This window comes from Oncorhynchus tshawytscha, linkage group LG16, assembly GCF_018296145.1.
Source record: "Oncorhynchus tshawytscha isolate Ot180627B linkage group LG16, Otsh_v2.0, whole genome shotgun sequence".
NCBI lineage: Eukaryota > Metazoa > Chordata > Actinopteri > Salmoniformes > Salmonidae > Oncorhynchus > Oncorhynchus tshawytscha.
Window position 1 is genome coordinate 61561443 of NC_056444.1, and position 19037 is coordinate 61580479.

General features: G+C 39.2%; 1 protein-coding gene across 4 annotated transcripts in view; it reads right to left on the reverse strand.

Annotated features, from left to right (window-relative positions):
* clstn1 (calsyntenin 1) overlaps positions 1 to 19037 on the reverse strand; it is a 72903-nt gene that overhangs the window by 27821 nt on the left and 26045 nt on the right. For 2 of the 4 annotated variants that reach the window (XM_024399726.2, XM_024399728.2), the window contains exons 2-4: positions 10231 to 10353; positions 2268 to 2297; positions 501 to 696 (exon numbers count right to left, since the gene is read on the reverse strand). In XM_024399726.2, the coding sequence (XP_024255494.1) occupies positions 501 to 696; positions 2268 to 2297; positions 10231 to 10353 (349 nt within the window). The remainder of the gene's footprint in view (positions 1 to 500; positions 697 to 2267; positions 2298 to 10230; positions 10354 to 19037) is intronic. The other 2 variants (XM_024399727.2, XM_024399729.2) reach the window with 1 other exon arrangement.

Here is a 19037-nt window from a genome sequence, read left to right on the forward strand (position 1 = left end):
AATCCTGTATGGAAATGCACCATGATTATGCACATTTTCCTTCCAACCTTTATTTGATTGAATATGTTGGCAATGATCAAATTCATAGACGGCAAGGTGAATTTGGATTTTTTTTTTATACCTTTATTTTACTAGGCAAGTCAGTTAAGAACAAATTCTTATTTTCAATGACGGCCTAGGAACAGTGGGTTAGACAGATTTTGTACCTTGTCAGCTCGGGGATTTGAACTTGCAACCTTCCGGTTACTAGTCCAACGCTCTAACCACTAGGCTACCCTGCCGCCCCAATGGACTCATCGCATCAATCTAATTTTAAAAAGGACTGCTGGCACCAGCAACAGAACGTCCTACCCACACAATTACACTAAGATCAGGTCATTCAAACAAAATTGAGTCAAGACGGGAAGAAATTGCACACACTGTGGCACTCAAGTGTTGACTTTGCAAATTGGTCCCAAGTACGGGGCCCTAAAGCACTACGGAGCAAGAGTCAGACATACTTGTGAGATTTCTTCATGTTTGCTCCGTCGGGGCCTTCTCCACAGTCGTAGGCCTGGATGGTAAAGGTGTGCTCCTTCTGGAGTTCACAGTCCAGCTTGTCCTTAGCTCGAATGACTCCCTCACCCGTGGACTTGTCCAGGACCACTGCCTCAAAGGGAACATTCTGCCCATGGATCCTGAAGCCACAAATCTCACCTGAACAGGTCAAGAATCGAAAAAGTGTTTGTTTAGAAGGGGAAAGTTCCTTCTTGAAGTCTACAGTCATATTAGTAAGAAAACACTATGTATACACAAACTTAAATAAAGAACAGCCAAAGGTTTTGGCAGCCAGGGATTTGTACATTTGGGGGCAGGGGGGGTCTGTGGAGGAAGCCAGAAGCATTGTTGTATGGGTGAGTACTTGAGGGGAGGGGAGGGGGGAGTGGGGGTATTTAGCATAATAGTGGGCTGACTGATCACATCGCATCCAGTCATGCATGTTGAAACCAATAAATATGTGGACAGGCATTTCACAGGAGTACTTTACATCACAACAATTAAACTAATCAAACCAAACCAAAACAAAGAGGGAGTGCAAAGCCAATATTGGAGCAATATATTAAAATCGGTGCATTTCACTGTCAGGCTATAAATTACAGGGCTATTTCAGAAGAAAAGAAGGAGTGAACATAGGAAAAAGAAAGGAACCCTAAATCAAAATATTAAAAGTTTACAGTAGAAGTAATATGAAACGATTATGATGAAGTGGTCCGGTATCAAATGGCACTAAACCTAATGCAGTGAACAAAAACTAAATGAACAAATTTAAATAATCCATTAAAAGTTCATTTTGGAGTGAAGGAAGTCTTCCTGTGCAATTTTGCCTCGCACCCCAAACTATTTAGAAATGAATACAAAATTAAATCATAGAGGATCAAACCAGTACAATATAGCAGTAGTCAAACAAAAGTACTGGATGAGAACTGGGGTTAGAAATATCAACTTGCTTGACATCCACATCAAATGACAACTGCAGCCATGCTAATGGTAGAGATTAGTGGTGGAAAAGATGCAACAACAGAAACCTCACAGCAGAGAGAGTTTGCATTAACAACCTCAGCGACTTTGCTTTGAAAAATCGAGAAATTACAAGTTGCCAGTAGTCAAAATCATGGTTATTGTGTGAAAATCATCTTTAATATAATTATTTTTAAGTAATACCGGCACATTTATTTCAATTTGGTTCTTTTTTGAGAGGCACCAATGATATTGGTGTGCTGTTTATTGTCCATACATAATAAAATGTCATTATCAAATTTAATTTCCCAACATTTAGCATGGGTTTCACCAGGTTGTATTTTCTTAATAAATATTCAACTCAAGGCAGAATTGTTCATTTAAAGTAATTGTCTCAAATTGGTTTTGATATCAGTCTTGGTTGATTGTTCATGATGAATTTGCCAAAATGACAGACATCTTTGAGACCAACTCCTGACTTTAGCACCTTTTCCCTGATTGTGGCTGAAATACTGTTAGGGTCTGCAAACTACAATGGATGTCTCATGCACAGATATTTCTAAGTACACGCAGCCCCACATCACACTTTTCATCCAGTTGTATTTTCAAAAAATTTGGGGTGAGAGAAAAGTAAAAGTTAAACAAAAACAAATGGGGAGGAGATTAAAGAGCATGGCAGGAGTTTCTGTGTAAAAGTGCGGATGCTAGTTTGCGTTAGTGGGTTAATAATAAAAACTGAGCACAAGACAGGAGAAAGAGCCCATCATCACCTTCTTTGGTGAAGGTCACCTCAAAACTTTCTACAAGAAGGGAGAGAAAATCAACCCAGGTCAGTCAGAAAAGTTTAATTTCAGAGGTTACACAGAGAGGACAAGATACAGTTGAAGTCGGAAATGTACATACACCTTAGCCAAATACATTTAAACTCAGTTTTTCACAATTCCTGACATGTAATCCTAGTAAAAATTCCCTGTCTTAGGTCAGTTAGGATCACCACGTTATTTTAACAATGTGAAATGTCAAAATAATAGTAGAGATAATTATTTATTTCAGCTGTATTTCTTTCATCACATTCCCAGTGTGTCAGAAGTTTACATACACTCAATTAGTATTTGGTAGCATTGCCTTTAAATTGTTAAACTTAGGTCAAACGTTTCAGGTAGGGGTTTGTGATAGCCACTCCAATACCTTGACTTTGTTGTCCTTAAGCCATTTTTCCACTTTGTGCAGTTGCAAACTGTAGTCTGGCTTTTTTAATGGCGGTTTTGGAGCAGTGGTTTCTTCCTTGCTGAGCGGCCTTTCAGGTTATGTCGATATAGGACTCGTTTTACTGTGGATATAGATAATTTTGTACCGGATTCCTCCAGCATCTTCACAAGGTCCTTTGCTGTCGTTCTGGGATTGATTTGCACTTTTTGCACCAAAGTACGTTCATCTCTAGGAGACAGAACACGTCTCCTTCCTAAGCGGTATGACGGCTGCGTGGTCCCATGGTGTTTATACCTGCGTACTATTGTTTGTACAGATGAACGTGGTACCTTCAGGCATTTGGAAATTGCTCCCAAGGATGAACCAGACTTGTGGAGGTCTACAATTGTTTTCTGAGATCTTGACTGATTTCTTTTGATTTTCCCATGATGTCAAACAAAGAGGCACTGCGTTTGAAGGTAGGCCTTGAAATACATCCACAGGTACACCTCCAATTGACTCAAATGATGTCAATTAGCCTATCAGAAGCTTCTAAAGCCATGACATAATTTTCTGGAATTTTCCAAGCTGTTTAAAGGCACTGTCAACTTTGTGTATGTAAACTTGACCCACTGGAATTGTGATAGTGAATTTTAAGTGAAGAAATCTGTCAGCAAACAATTGTTGGAAAGATTACTTGTGTCATGCTCAAAGTAGATGTCCTAACAGACTTGCCAAAACTATAGTTTGTTAACAAGACATGTGTGGAGTGGTTGAAAAACTAGTTTTAATGACTCCAACTTGTAAACTTCTGACTTCAACTGTACATACTTTTGCCATATATGGATACACATTCACATTGAGAGTTTGGATTCAAATTTGATGTGCAAATCAATACTCAGCTCAAAAAGCCCCCTTCCTTAGGGGAAAAGTAAGAAGAGGTTACAAAGAAACATTACAGTATAAGCTTCTACTGCCCAAAGATTTACCATTTTGCACAAAGATTTACCATTTTGCACATGACATGCTAAGAGACAACGATAACCAGCAAAATATTTCTGCATTTCTTGGTAGGCTTGGGCGATATACAGTTTATACTGTTTGAGGTTTTTTCGAAATATCGACGGCATGATTTTCAATACCGTTAAAAAAAAAAATGCAAATATTGTACTTTGTGGGATTGCTACGCCGCTGCTTATAAGTTGTTTAACTAAGGAATCTACAATCAGTCAAATTATATTCAGCTCAGGGCTCCAGCTATGCATTCGGTTTGCTAACTTGCTAGCTATAGTTAGCTAACGGACTTTTGTACATCAAGCTGTAACGTACAAATGACCTTATTTTATGGCCCAAAAAACATAATACTTAAAGGTCAACTGTAATATGAATACCATTGTAAAGCACAATTTCTCCCCCTTCCAGCAAAATCAATGACGAGACCTTCATGCTGCCCGTCTCTGCATGACTGAAGAAGGCAATGAGCTCCATAGGGTCTTTTTAGAAATGGGGGAACGGAAGAGATAAGCCGTGTGGGCAAACAGCTTTTTTCACCCCATCTGTCCAACTTATCACCTCTAAAATGTAAATAAAACACTATAAAGAACTTTTATAATGTGTCATTACATACCCATTTGAAGGTTTGTGTCAAATTTGAATCAGGTTTTTAGGGCGGCGCGAAAGTTATCTTTAGAAGTAAACAGCGGCTGTCGTGGCTTTTGAAAGTCATGATGGCTTGCAATGATGATACAATAAATGAATGCATTCAGTTGTACAATTGACTAGGTATCCCCCTTACCATATCCCTGTCACTTTCTTGTTTTTAATCTGCGAGAGGAGAATTACACCTAGTGGAAACAGGCTGTACGACACAGAATGAGTTGCATTATGCGTGCTGTACATTACGACACAATTTAACGTACAGCGTCAGAGGGGTCCGTTTTTTCAACTTTTCTCCAATACTATTGGGCCATTTCCATGTCAATCAACGCTTGAATAGAAACGTAGTTCACACCCCAGATTTTGATGCCAACACAGCCGCTACAGTCGTTTGAATGCTGCGGTTGCACACATTTGTACAGAATGGGGTTAGTCAACAGTAAGTGGCTAGATGCCAAGATCAAGCTTCTTGGTTATAGCAGACATTCAATCCCCTCCTGTTGCCTACATTTTTTGTTAATCAAAAACAATTATATTATAGATAGAGAGATAGCTAGATAAATAGATTTAAAAAATCTAATCTAAGTAGCACCCCTTGTGTGCACATTTGTTAATACCGTATACCCGGTATGGTACAGAAACGATATGAAAATGTGGATACCGCCCAACGATAGTTCCTGATGAATGACATAGAAAACAAAATAATTTAGGATGATACTGTAGCTTACTAGCCTACGTCAGAAGGTTTGGACACAGTAATAACAATGCAGCATTCATCTCAGCAGACCTGTTAGGAAGTTGTTACCTTACTACTTACTCATTACTGTGTAGTCTGAATAAAAATGTAGTTCATCAAAACTCTCTTATGCCATTGGCATTAGACTGTACTCACAGAAAAAGTGCTACTAAACCAAAAGCTAACATAGAGTATTTCAAACTGAGCGTTGAGATACAACTTCACAGCTTACTCCTGGGTCAGCTAACATTAGGCCGGTTCTGCTTGGTTGATTGTTTACGACCCGTGTCCCTGGCCTCTCGTGGGGTGAGCTGTCCGACTATTTTTTACCTAGACAATTAGAAATGGATTTCCCATTAGGGGCTTCTGTTCAGGACCAACCATGCGGTGGAAGCTTTGGGCCTCCCCCCACCCCATGCTCTCCCCAGCCCGAATGACAACATAGCTGAGACTCGGGAAATTCTACCCACAGCCTACCCTGTGTGCCTTGGCCCTCTGCTCTGGCTACAAGCCCCCGACATTTTCTACAAGACATCATCCCAGCTCAATGTGTATTGATTCTAGGCCCCTTGATGCCCTTTGTATTGCCGGATGTCGTAAGAATAGGCCGACACCTGAACTGAGGGCTACGTGACAATGTGAACTCCACAATGGGGTAGTAAAATGATGTTTAGCAGATCAAACGGTGACTTAATTGGTTCTGTGGTAACCCGAATTCTATGTTTTAGGGATATGTGAGAATATGAAATTCACAATGGAGGAGTCAAAGGATGTTTCACAAATATCTTTGACTTAGAGGCTCCACTAACATTGAGTGGCTGCTGCCAACAGACTGATTCAACTCCAACCACTTTAATAATGGGAATTGATGGGAAATGATGTAAAATATATCACTAGCCACTTTAAACAATGCTACCTAATATAATGTTTACATACCCTACATTATTCATCTCATATGTATACGTATATACTGTACTCTATATCATCTACTGCATCTTTATGTAATACATGTATCACTAGCCACTAACTATGCCACTTTGTTTACATACTCATCTCATATGTATATACTGTACTCAATACCATCTACTGTATCTTGCCTATGCCGCTCTGTACCATGACTCATTCATATATCTTTATGTACATATTCTTTATCCCCTTACACTTGTGTCTCTATAAGGTAGTAGTTTTAGAATTGTTAGCTAGATTACTTGTTGGTTATTACTGCATTGTCGGAACTAGAAGCACAAGCATTTCGCTACACTCGCATTAACATCTGCTAACCATGTGTATGTGACAAATACAATTTGATTTGATTTGATTTCTTACAGCAGCTGTTCTGACTGCACTCCTGTTTGTTATACTACAGCCCCCTTTCCTGATATAAACACAGATTTTAGAGAGCTAGGCTAGCTCATCACCACCTTCAGTAGCAGGAGTTCCTGTCAAGACTAATCACATTTCAAGGAAGATAAATCAAACAAAATAACAGGGGGATATTGGTAAATGGTATCAATGGTACACTAAACAGACACAAACAAGCCAGATCAATTCAACGGTCATTGTCTTGGAATAAAATTAGGAATTAGGAATTGCTCTCATGTTAAGGCAAAATGTCCATACTGCATCATACTCCAATGTCCAGTACAGATGTCCCTACTACTCAGTCACATTAGGAAATAAGTGACCCAAATGTTGTTGTGGCCAAATGCTACAGGAGTCCTTGACTGTGTCCCTGTATTGTAGTTCCGGGCTTGGCTATTTCTATGGCTGCTGTGCTCATTTTCAAGCTTCCCGCAGCTTAAAAACCTACCATCGCTGCACCAGTGAACACACCCACACGTACACATATGGACAGACAGACACAGCCATGACGATGCATGCACACTAGAGGTCGACTGATTAATCGGAATGGCCGATTAATTAGGGCCGATTTCAAGTTTTCATAACAATCGGTAATCGGCATTTTTGGGCACCGATCATGGCCGATTACATTGCACCCCACAAGAGACTGCGTGGCACGCTGACTACCTGTTATGCGAGTGCAGCAAGGAGCCAAGATAAGGTTCTAGCTAGCATTAAACGTATCTTATAAAAAAACAATCAATCTTAACATAATCACTAGTTAACTACACATGGTTGATGATATTACTAGTTTATCAAGCTTGTCCTGCGTTGCATATAATTGATCCTGTGCCTGTTAATTTATAATTGAATCATAGCCTACTTCGCCAAATGGGTGATTTAACAAGCTTATTTGGGGAAAAAGCAGTCGTTGGACCAATGTGTACCTAACCATAAACATCAACGCTTTTCTTAAAATCAATACACAAGTATATATTTTTAAACCTGCATATTTAGTTCATATTGCCTGCTAACATGAATTTCTTTTAACTAGGGAAATTCTGTCACTTCTCTTGCGTTCTGTGCAACAGAGTCAGGGTATATGCAGCAGTTTGGGCCGCCTGGCTCGTTGCGAACTCTGAAGACTATTTCTTCCTAACAAAGACAGCTAACTTCACTAAACGGGGGATGATTTACCTAACCATGAACATCAATCCCTTTCTTAAAATCAATACACAGAAGTATATATTTTTAAACCTGCATATTTCGTTAAAAGAAATCCATGTTAGCAGGCAAATTAAACTAGGGAAATTGTGTCACTTCTCTTGCGTTCATTGCACACAGAGTCAGGGTATATGCAACAGTTTGGGCCACCTGGCTCGTTGCGAACTAATTTGCCAGAATTTTACGTAATCATGACATAACATTGAAGGTTGTGCAATGTAACAGGAATATTTAGACTTAGGGATGCAACCCGTTAGATAAAATACGGAATGGTTCCGTATTTCATTGAAAGAATAAACGTTTTATTTTCAAAATTATAGTTTCAGGATTTGACCATATTAATGACCTAAGGCTCGTATTTCTGTGTGTTATTATGTTATAATTAAGTCTATTATTTGATAGAGCAGTCTGAGCGGTGGTAGGCAGCAGCAGGCTCGTAAGCATTCATTCAAACAGCACTTTCGTGCGTTTGCCAGCAGCTCTTCGCAATGCTTCAAGCATTGCGCTGTTTATGACATCAAGCCTATCAACTGAGATTAGGCTGGCGTAACCGATGTGAAATGGCTAGCTAGTTAGCGGGGTGTACACTAATAGAGTTTCAAACGTCACTCGCACTGAGACTTGGACGAGTTGTTCCCCTTGCTCTGCAAGGGCTGCGGCTTTTGTGGAGAGATGGGTAACGATGCTTCGAGGGTGGCTGTTGTCGATGTGTTCCTGGAAGCTACACTGTTACACTGGCAATACTAAAGTGCCTATAAGAACATCCAATATTCAAAGGTATATGAAATGCAAATGGTATAGAGAGAAAGTCCTATAATTCCTATAATAACTACAACCTAAAACTTCTTACCTGGGAATATTGAAGATCCATGTTAAAAGGAACCACCAGCTTTCATATGTTCTCATGTTCTGAGCAAGGATCTTAAACATTATCTTTATTACATGGCATATTTTGCACTTTTACTTTCTTCTCCAACACTTTGTTTTTGCATTATTTAAACAAAATTGAACATGTTTCATTATTTATTTGAGGCTAAATTGATTTGATTTATATATTAAGTTAAAATAAGTGTTCATTCAGTATTGTTGTAATTGTCATTATTACAAATAAATACATTAAAAAAAATTTTTTTTTTAAAATAATCATTTTAAATAATAAAATGTAAATTATTATTATTATTTTTATTTTATAATTTTTTTTAAATCGTCCGATTAATCAGTATCGGCTTTTTTTGGTCCTCCAATACTCGGTATCAGTGTTGAAAAATCATAGTCGGTCGACCTCTAATGCACACACCAATTATGTATGGCACACACCAACACACCATTCTCACACAGACATTCAAGCCATGGATTCAGCATCCCTGCTCATACCATCGAGTACAGTGGCACTGCAGTGAACCTTGTTTGTACTTTGCTGGGACACGCTGTCCACTTTCCCTGCCCTCCTCATCAAAGGGGTGTGTGATGTACAAAGAAGGGCAGCGTAGAGCGCTCCATTGAACTCCAATTTACTACTGTAAGAGGAACCCATCGTTGTGCAATGAATGGGCATTTTGATTCCTCTTCACGTTGAGTTCTCTATTGGGCTGAGTTATGCACCCTGTCGTTCAAATCAAATACATTATCAATCTGGTAGACGGAGTAGACGGATCATTTCATTGTAGTCAAGTTCTAGTCTAGAATATAACAGGAACATAATAAGTACAGTAAATTCACTTAATGTGTGATAAAAAATAAAGGGGCAAGGGCACAACAAGGGACATGGGAGAGTTGTGTAGGGAGTACTGAAGATCACAGAATGAATGGGATGGGGGGGGAAAAAGCCATTCCCAATACCGCGGTGCTTTGAACCACAGCCAAAGTCAATCTTTTGTATGATTAAAAAAAAAAGTGCCCTAATGCTGCCTTGGCACATATCAGTTTAATTGTGCCTCTCCTCGGAGATGAACATTAAAAGGGAAACTTCTGATTGATCTGGATATGAAAGGATCCTTAGGGTGGATATGGGGACCAGCTGCGGACCAATGTGTTGTAAAAACAAATCTAATATGCAATATCTCCCCTGGCAGATTTGGAACATAAACTGGTCGGTGCACTTAACGAAGATTAACGTAGAGTGTATGACTGGACTTTGCAGAAGGAGCACAGATGACATAGCTTGGCCGTAAATTAAAGAGATTAACTTGATGCTTCTTCACACACTACAGAGGTCAAAGTGGGTTTAAGATCATATAGAGACATCAAGTAAATAGATTCCCTATGAATGCTATAACATTGTATCATGTGTAGCTACTGCATCCCCAATTCGCTACTGAAAAGTCTCTGAAGAGCAAAGCAGCATGAGTAACCAATGAAAAACAATCAATTATAACATCTTTGTGACTGCTCGCTATCAAACCACTGACTTGCAGCATTGTACACCTGGAATTTTGGAAATTGATTCAATCTAATGAATCTGTAATGGTTATATTTTTTCTCATCGCCTTATGGTAAATGAAAGGAGAGAAAAAACAGAATCCATGAATCGAGGGGTTTAAAGAAAATGACCTATCAGGTTAGTGTAGAAGAAAAAGCTCCTCTCTCACCTGCGTAGCGCAGTGGGGCGTCTTTGTCCAGGGCGATAAGTGGAGGGTCCAGAAGTACTTTGTCGTCATTTTCTGTTACGATGCCATGATACGTCGTCTCGATCCATGGCTTGTGCTTATTAACTATAGAAGAGAGAAAGAGACAAAATTAGCTCCCATGCATTTTCATAAGAAAAACATACAAGGTTTTGAGGCACCTGATTCAGGGACAGAGGTAAAAGCCTTAGGGCAAATTAAAAGTAGAGCGACCTGACCCAATACTTGAAACTATAGGACTACTGTGGGCCGTTGAAGACATTTGAAGACATTCCAGTAATCAGCCAGCCTTCAAGCACAGGATTCTCTAAACACCTTCAGCTGGGCAGAGATACTGAGAGAGGCCGAGACACAGAGCTATCCCTCAGACTACACAGACCCACAAAGAATTTAAAAACAAATCCAATTTTAATATACTCCCACATCTATTAGGTGAAAAACCACAGTAGCAAGATTTGTGACCTGTTGCCACAAGAAAAGGGTAACCAGTGAAGTAAACACCATTGTAAATACAAACTATATTTATGTCCATTTATTTCCCCTTTCGTACTTCAACTGTTTGCACATTGTTACAAGACGGTACATAACCAGTAATAACATTTAAAATGTCTCAGTTCTTTTGAAACATTTGCAAATGTAATATTTACTGTTAATTTCTGATTGTTTATGCCACTTTTATTTATTAACAATTCAACTTAATTTGGAAATGTAAACATGTTGTTTCGCATGCCAATAAAGCCCTTTGAATTAAGAGAGCAAGATCACATTGGGCTCCAACAATGTACCTTAAATTAAAATGTTCACTCAGTCACAAGTTAGTCTTTGTTTTAGACTGCACCTTTCCTCCTCGGAGTTTCTACCACCCACCTACACCTCCGTCATGGCCCCGTAAACAAAGCCTGCTCAAGCTTGGCTACACAATTCATGTATTTTTCTGAAAGATATCAATGCATACATACACAATTACGCAAAGGCACTTGCAGCAAATCTAGAGGTGCTGACACAGTTTCTTCCAGTTGAAGTCAAATTCTTCAGCAAAGAGCACCAAAGCCAGGTGGGGGTGCACCGCTCATTGCCCGCTTATGCCAAGTAATGGTAGGGGAAACATTGACTCAGCCACACTAAGTGGATGAGGTTTGACAGCATTGTCATCGGGCCAATGACTCCTGCAGCTTGAGTCCCAGCAGAAACTGTGTGGACCAGCAGTCTGGCTCATTAGAGCTTTGTGCTCTCGTCTGTTGGCCCGGGACACGGCCCCAGCTGCAGACAGGATTCACTTTTAGCTGGCGGCTGCAGAAAAAGCTGCAGTGAGTGACACATTTGGGCTGGATTACAAACATGTGTTGATGCGAACAAGGGATAGTGGAATCGCACTCTCAAAGTAAATATGGAGCCACTCCTGAATCAGAAGAGTGACTGGCTAGGTGTTGGTGATGTCAACACTGACACCGATGAATGTGGCCGACTCTGACAGAGACGGGCATGGGGCATGATAAGAAATACGGTAAGCTGACCAGGCATGTGTTGTCTTTTGGGATCCTGAGAGTGGTAATAGATGAATTGATCTGACAGGAAGACGGCAAAATAAGGAACTCAAAACAATATACAAGGTACCCCTTGTATATAGCCTCGCTACTGTTACTTTACTGCTGCTCTTAAATAAATCAAAAATCTCAATGTTTTTTTTTATTTGTTTTTTTTACTTATCCATTTTTTCAAAACTGCATTGTCGGTTTAAGGGCTTGTAAGTAAGCATTTCACTAAGGTTGTATTCGGCGCATTTGACAAATACAATTTTATGTTGAACTAAAGTTAAAGTGTCCTGACCTCAGAATGACCCCTTGAGCCAGTCTTGTGGTTACATTCTGCTTATAGTAACAACTTAATCAAAGAAACAAATCATAGGTTGCCCATAAAAGATAAACAAATCAAAACACTATGCTTCTTTTCAAGGTAGTTTATCTATACCTCGTGAAACTGTGTCTATAGAGGACAATGAAAGCCTGGAAGTTACATCTACCTACCTACATTTTGCATGTGGCCAAGACTGGCAAATCCTATTAGCCATCTAAAATTTAACACAATTTTAATTTTACATTTTCTCCTGTGCAAACATTTCGTTGTGTTTAGTAATTGTGGAATGGGAAACAACTAGAGGTCGACCGATTATGATTTTTCAACGCCGATACAGATTATTGGAGGACAAAAAAAAGCCGATACGATTAAATCGGACAATTTGTTTTTTTTTTTTTTTTGGGGTAATAATGACAATTACAACAATACTGAATGAACACTTATTTTAACTTAATATAATACATCAATAAAATCAATTTAGCCTCAAATAAATAATGAAACATGTTCAATTTGGTTTAAATAATGTAAAAACAAAGTGTTGGAGAAGAAAGTAAAAGTGTAATATGTGCCATGTAATAAAGCTAATGTTTAAGTTCCTTGCTCAGAACATGAGAACATATGAAAGCTGGTGGTTCCTTTTAACCTGAATCTTCAATATTCCCAGGTAAGAAGTTTTAGGTTGTAGTTATTATAGGAATTATAGGACTTTCTCTCTATACCATTTGCATTTCATATACCTTTGAATATTGGATGTTCTTATAGGCACTTTAGTATTGCCAGTGTAACAGTGTAGCTTCCATCCCTCTTCTCGCCCCTACCTAGGCTTGAACCAGGAACACATCAACAACAGCCACCCTCGAAGCAGCGTTACCCATGCAGAGCAAGGGGAACAACTACTCCAAGTCTCAGAGCGAGTGATGTTTGAAACGCTATTAGCGCGCACCCTGCTGACTAGCTAGCCATTTCACATCGGTTACACCAGCCTAATCTCGGGAGTTGATAGGCTTGAAGTCATAAACAGCGCAATACTTGAAGCATTGTGAAGAGCTGCTGGCAAAACGCACAAAAGTGCTGTTTGAATGAATACTTACGAGCATGCTGGTGCCTACCATTGCTCAGTCAGACTGCTCTATCAAATTATAGACTTAATTATAACATAATAACACACAGAAATACAAGCCTTTGGTCATTAATATGGTCAAATCCGGAAACTATCATTTCGAAAACAAACCGTTCCGTATATTATCTAAATAAATAAAGTTGAAATATTGCTGTCACATTGCACAACCTTCAATGTTGTCATAATTACGTAAAATTCTGGCAAATTAGTTCGCAATGAGCCAGGCGGTCCAAACTGTTGCATATACCCTGACTCTGCGTGCAATGAACGCAAGAGAAGTGACAATTTCACCTGGTTATTATTGCCTGCTAACCTTTCTTTTAGCAAAATATGCAGGTTTAAAAATATGTACTTCTGTGTATTGATTTTAAGAAAGGCATTGATGTTTATGGTTAGGTACACATTGGAGCAACGACAGTCCTTTTTCACGAATGCACACCGCTTCGATTATATGTAACGAAGGACACGCTAGATAAACTAGTAATATCATCAGCCAAAGTAACAAAGCCTACCATCAGCAAGGGCATTGAAGATGAAATGTGGCTGGGTCTTTCAGCATGACAATGATCCCAAACACACCGCCCGGGCAACGAAGTAGTGGCTTCGTAAGAAGCATTTCAAGGTCCTGGAGTGGCCTAGCCAGTCTCCAGATCTCAACCCCATAGAAAATCTTTGGAGGGAGTTGAAAGTCCGTGTTGCCCAGCAACAGCCCCAAAACGTCACTGCTCTAGAGGAGATCTGCATGGAGGAATGGACCAAAATACCAGCAACAGTGTGTGAAAACATTGTGATGACTTACAGAAAACGTTTGACCTCTGTCATTGCCAACAAAGGGTATATAACAAAGTATTGAGATAAACTTTTGTTATTGACCATTAAAAAACCTACAATGTGATTTTCTGGATTTTTCTTTCTCATTTTGTCTGTCATAGTTGAAGTGTACCTATGATAAAAATTACAGGCCTCTCATCTTTTTAAGTGGGAGAACTTGCACAATTGGTGGCTGATGTGATAGTAAAAATTATATTTTACAAAGTGACATGATATAATTTAACACATTACTTAGTCTATCCTGTCATATCATCATGGCTACTTAGTTGTACTTAATTATTCAAGTTATTCCAAAGTTGTAGACTACATGTCTTTTATGTAATCCGGAGGTACACTACATGACCAGAAGTATGTGGACACCACTTCAAATGAGTGGATTTGGCTATTTCAGCCACACCCATTGCTGACAGGTGTAGAATATTGAACACACGGCCATGCAATCTCCATAGACAAACATTGACAGTAGATCAGGCCATACTGAAGAGCTCAGTGACTTTCAATGTGGCACCGTCATAGGATGCCATCATTCCAACAAGTCAGTTTATCCAATTTCTGCCCTGCTATAGCTGCCCTGCTGTTATTGTAAAGTGGAAATGTCTAGGAGCAACAACGGCTCAGCCGCGAAGTGGTAGGCCACACAAGCTCACAGAACAGGACCGCTGAAGCCCGTAGCGTTTAAAAAACATCTGCCCTCAGTTGCAACACTCACGACTGAGTTCTAAACTGCCCCTGGAAGCAATGTCAGTACAAAAACTGCTCTTCGGGAGCTTCATGAAATGGGTTTCCTTGGCCGAGCAAACGCACACAAGCCGAAGATCACCATGAGCAATGCCAAGTGTCAGCTGGAGTGGTGTAAAGCTCGCCGCCGTTGCACTCTGGCACAGTGGAGATGACAGGGTGATTAACAAAAGGCTAAGCTGTGTTTCAATATATTTCACTTGTGATTTCATGAATATGAATATTTTCTAGTAATATTTATGTCCGTTGCGTTATGCTAATTAGTGTCAGTTGATGACAATTCTCCCGGATCCGAGATGGGTAGATCCAAGAGGTTAAAAAAGGAACCATCAGCTTTCATATGTCCTCATGTTCTGAGCAAGGAACTTAAACGTTAGCTTTTTTTTTTTTTACATGGCACATATTGCACTTTTACTTTCTCCTCCAACACTGTTTTTGCATTATTTAAACCAAATTGAACATGTTTCATTATTTATTTGAGACTAAATGTATTTTTTATTTATGTATTATATTAAGTTAAAATAAAAGTGTTCATTCAGTATTGTTGTAACTGTCATTATTACAAATATATATAAAAAATAAATAATTCAAGTAATAAATAAATACATTTCAATTATTATTATTATTATACATTTTTATTTATTTATTTATTTATTTTATTAAAATCGGCCAATTAATCGTTATCGCCTTTTTTTGGTCCTCCATTAAATCAGTATCTTTAAGGGCGTTGAAAAATCATAATCGGTCGACCTCTAATAATACTGACCCATGTTGACTCCATTACTTCCTACAGTTGTGTCAAGTTGGCTGGATGTCCTTTGTTAAGTGTGAAAAACGCAGCAGCATTGCAGATCTTCATATAAATCAGTACGCCTGGCACCTTCTACCATACCCAGTTCAAAAGGGCACAGAAATATTTTGTCTTGCCAATTCACCAATTCGCAATTGTCTTATGGCTTAAAATCCTTTTTTAACCCCTCCTCCCCTTCATCTACACTAACAAGTGACATCAATAAGTGATCATAGCTTTCACCTGGACTCACCTGGTCAGTCTGTCATGGAAAGAGTAGGTGTTCTTAATAATCTGTATACACAATGTGTAATCTAAATATATGGCTCTGGGAAACCTAATGGGGTTTTTGAAGAATCAGAATGGATGGAGCACCGAAAACACCTTAACAACATGTCTCACATGACCTGAAGTGTGGTGGTTGTCTATAGACAGATTGCAAGACCAGACTACCTCGATAAGCTGCTTTAAGTCTCCACAGAATCTCAACCCAACAGAGGGATACATTTAGGTCACATCCGTGGGCATGCTGCTTTTCCAATGATCAACCACACCATAACTTGGGACAGCCTAATTTTTGAGTGTCCTAACAACATGGGATAACCTTATATATCACAGCACTACGCCATTCTTTCTAGTATGTGGAGCACTACTGCTATCAAATTAATTATAGATGTCTTGTGTAAACAACTATAGTGTTTCTCCTGGGTAAACTTATTTTTCACTTCAACAATATAACATAATTTCACTTCATCAGCTGGGACAGAATGTACAAACCAGCAAGCAATCTACCCTATTTGCCAGCCCACTGGTACAGATACAGCAGAACATGGTCATTCACAAGCTAACCATCTCTGGTAGTGTTATTGAACCTTGTATCAAGTTGCTCTGCAATGTGTGAGAGACATGAGTCATACATGAGAAAGGGGCATCTGGTGACTGACAGTGAGATGAGATAGTAATTGCCTGAAAAAAGAACAATAAAATACTGAGCATTGCTCACAATCCATCAAACCATCCTACAACTAGACTAGAGTCAAAAGAAAAGAGATTGAGGTTAGGATTTTTTATATTCAGAAGGAGTTGATAGTTACTATTTCAGCCAAGAGTGAGAAAGTCAAAGGAGACTCTTTCCCCTCTAAACAAGTGGCAACCTAAAATGTGGAAACATTCCCTCTGAAAACATGCCATGACTCTCCACGCTATGTCATTGAAAACTAGTTTCAATCTTACACACACCTTCTATAAAATGTACATAGGCTAAAACAATCCTATTTAAAGTGTGAAATTCAACACATCGTTTAGTGCACGCCGTGTGAAATTGATGTTAAGCCCCATATCTGGCACATCCAGGTATGACATGGCATGGGACATGTGTGGGAGGGGGGCCTTTACTCTTTTCTCCTCCATTGTTTGTACAAGCAAGGGGGAGGTCAATGACATAAATTAGACTATCAGAGCAACTCCTCGAATGGCCTATTTCTTGAAGTCTGAACTTTTGTCTAAGGGGCGGTGAACTAATTGATGTAACCCCTGTTTCCTTCCTCCTCATTAGGATATGCGACTGAGAACGAGATTTGGGTCTTGGGGGTGTGCTTTGATGTGGGTGTCTCTTGAGTGTTCGCACGTGGGAAGCATTTGCACATTCACTCTGACAAAACAGTACACAGTTACAGTCACTCACCCTTCTAGATAACTTGAAACAGTCTAACTAAGTAATGTGTCTGGAAGTAGCCCAACTTTTTTCGGCAATTAGCTTCATCCCACTGCTGTGGGACCGTGGCAAAATTGGTTGGACTTCGGATAGCCCATCTGTGGGGCTAGTTAGGGACCGTCAATCAATTATGCAATGTAAATGGAACAATATCTTCATGTTGAACACCTTTTGTTCATTAAACGCTCTCAATAGTTTATAGTTGGTTTGAGGTTAAGTCATTGAAATTTTAAACCATTGAAAATGTAATATATTGTCCATTGAGTAATTTACGGATGGTCCATAACTAGCCCCAGAGGGATATCCAAAGTCAAACCTAATGTACCACCGGCATTACAATCGTGTTGCGTGCAGCTTTGTGCCAAATTGATGATTACTTGGGTGCTGGCAACTGTGGGCAGGATTGAAATAAACCTAACCCAAGGAAAACTGTGGCGTACCTTTTCTTCCTTGGCATACTATTTTTTATAATCATCTCGCAAATTTTTGGAGGAGACTGAGTTTTTAACCAAAATTATCCCATTTACACTTTGTAGTAAATGTTGACACTATAATAAATGTTTCAGGCTCATAACGATGCCACATTGGTTGAAAACGGCCTGAGAATTTGGCTTTTGGTTCAGCTGCGCTTTAAGTGTGTGTAAATTACTGTATATTTGGGATATTGTTTTAAAAAAGGAAACATTAAAATCTCTGGAGTGCAAAATCTGTTGTGCAAGTGGCGGTGAAGATCGACACCATGTGACAGCAAGAACAACATCCAAATTGAGACCCAATTTGCACAAATGAGGCAGTTATTTAACTTCCTGATGTTAGCTACTAATTGGACCATTTCAAATTATTTGTGTCTGTAGCCTGCTAGCACTAATGGTTTGTTATTACCACAGAGTTTTAAAACCCAGTTCCAACAGGCCAAAACTTCCGGGAATACCTTGCCAAGCAGCTTCAACAGACCAGACTGGGGTTTTGAGTTTGGAAAATCAATGGGAGAAGAGAACAATTATTCCTTAGTTGTTCATTTAAAAAAAGGTTCATCTCAACTTCGATTCTTTCTACAGACAGCCAACCGATTACAGATCACAAGACCTTATGGAGTTTCTCTCATCTTGTGGAGTGTGGAAAGAAAGCCTATTGCATTTTTATTTTTATTCAAATATCAAATCAAAGTTTGTCACGTGCACCGAATACAACAGGTATTACAGTGAAATGCTTACTTACAAGCCCTAACCAACAGTACAACTTAAGTTTTAAAAACCATAAACAAGTAAAGAAAAAAAAACACAGTAAAATGACAGTGAAAAAAACAGTAGTGAGGCTATATACAAGTGGTTTACATACACTAAGTTGACTGTGCCCTTAAACAGATTGGAAAATTCTAGAAAATTATGTCATGGCTTTAGAAGCTTCTGATGGGCTAATTGACATCATTTGAGTCAATTGGAGGTGTACCTGTGGATGTATTTCAAGGCCTACCTTCAAACTCAGTGCCTCTTTGCTTGACATCCTGGGAAAATCAAAAGAAATCAACCAAGACCTCATAAATAAAAAAATGTTGACCTCCACAAGTCTGGTTCATCCTTGGAAGTAATGTACAAACTCCTGAAGGTACCACATTCATCTGTACAAACAATAGTACGCAGGTATAAACACCATGGGACCACGCAGCTGTCATACATACTGCTCAGAAAGGAGACGCGTTCTGTCTCAGAGATTAATGTACTTTG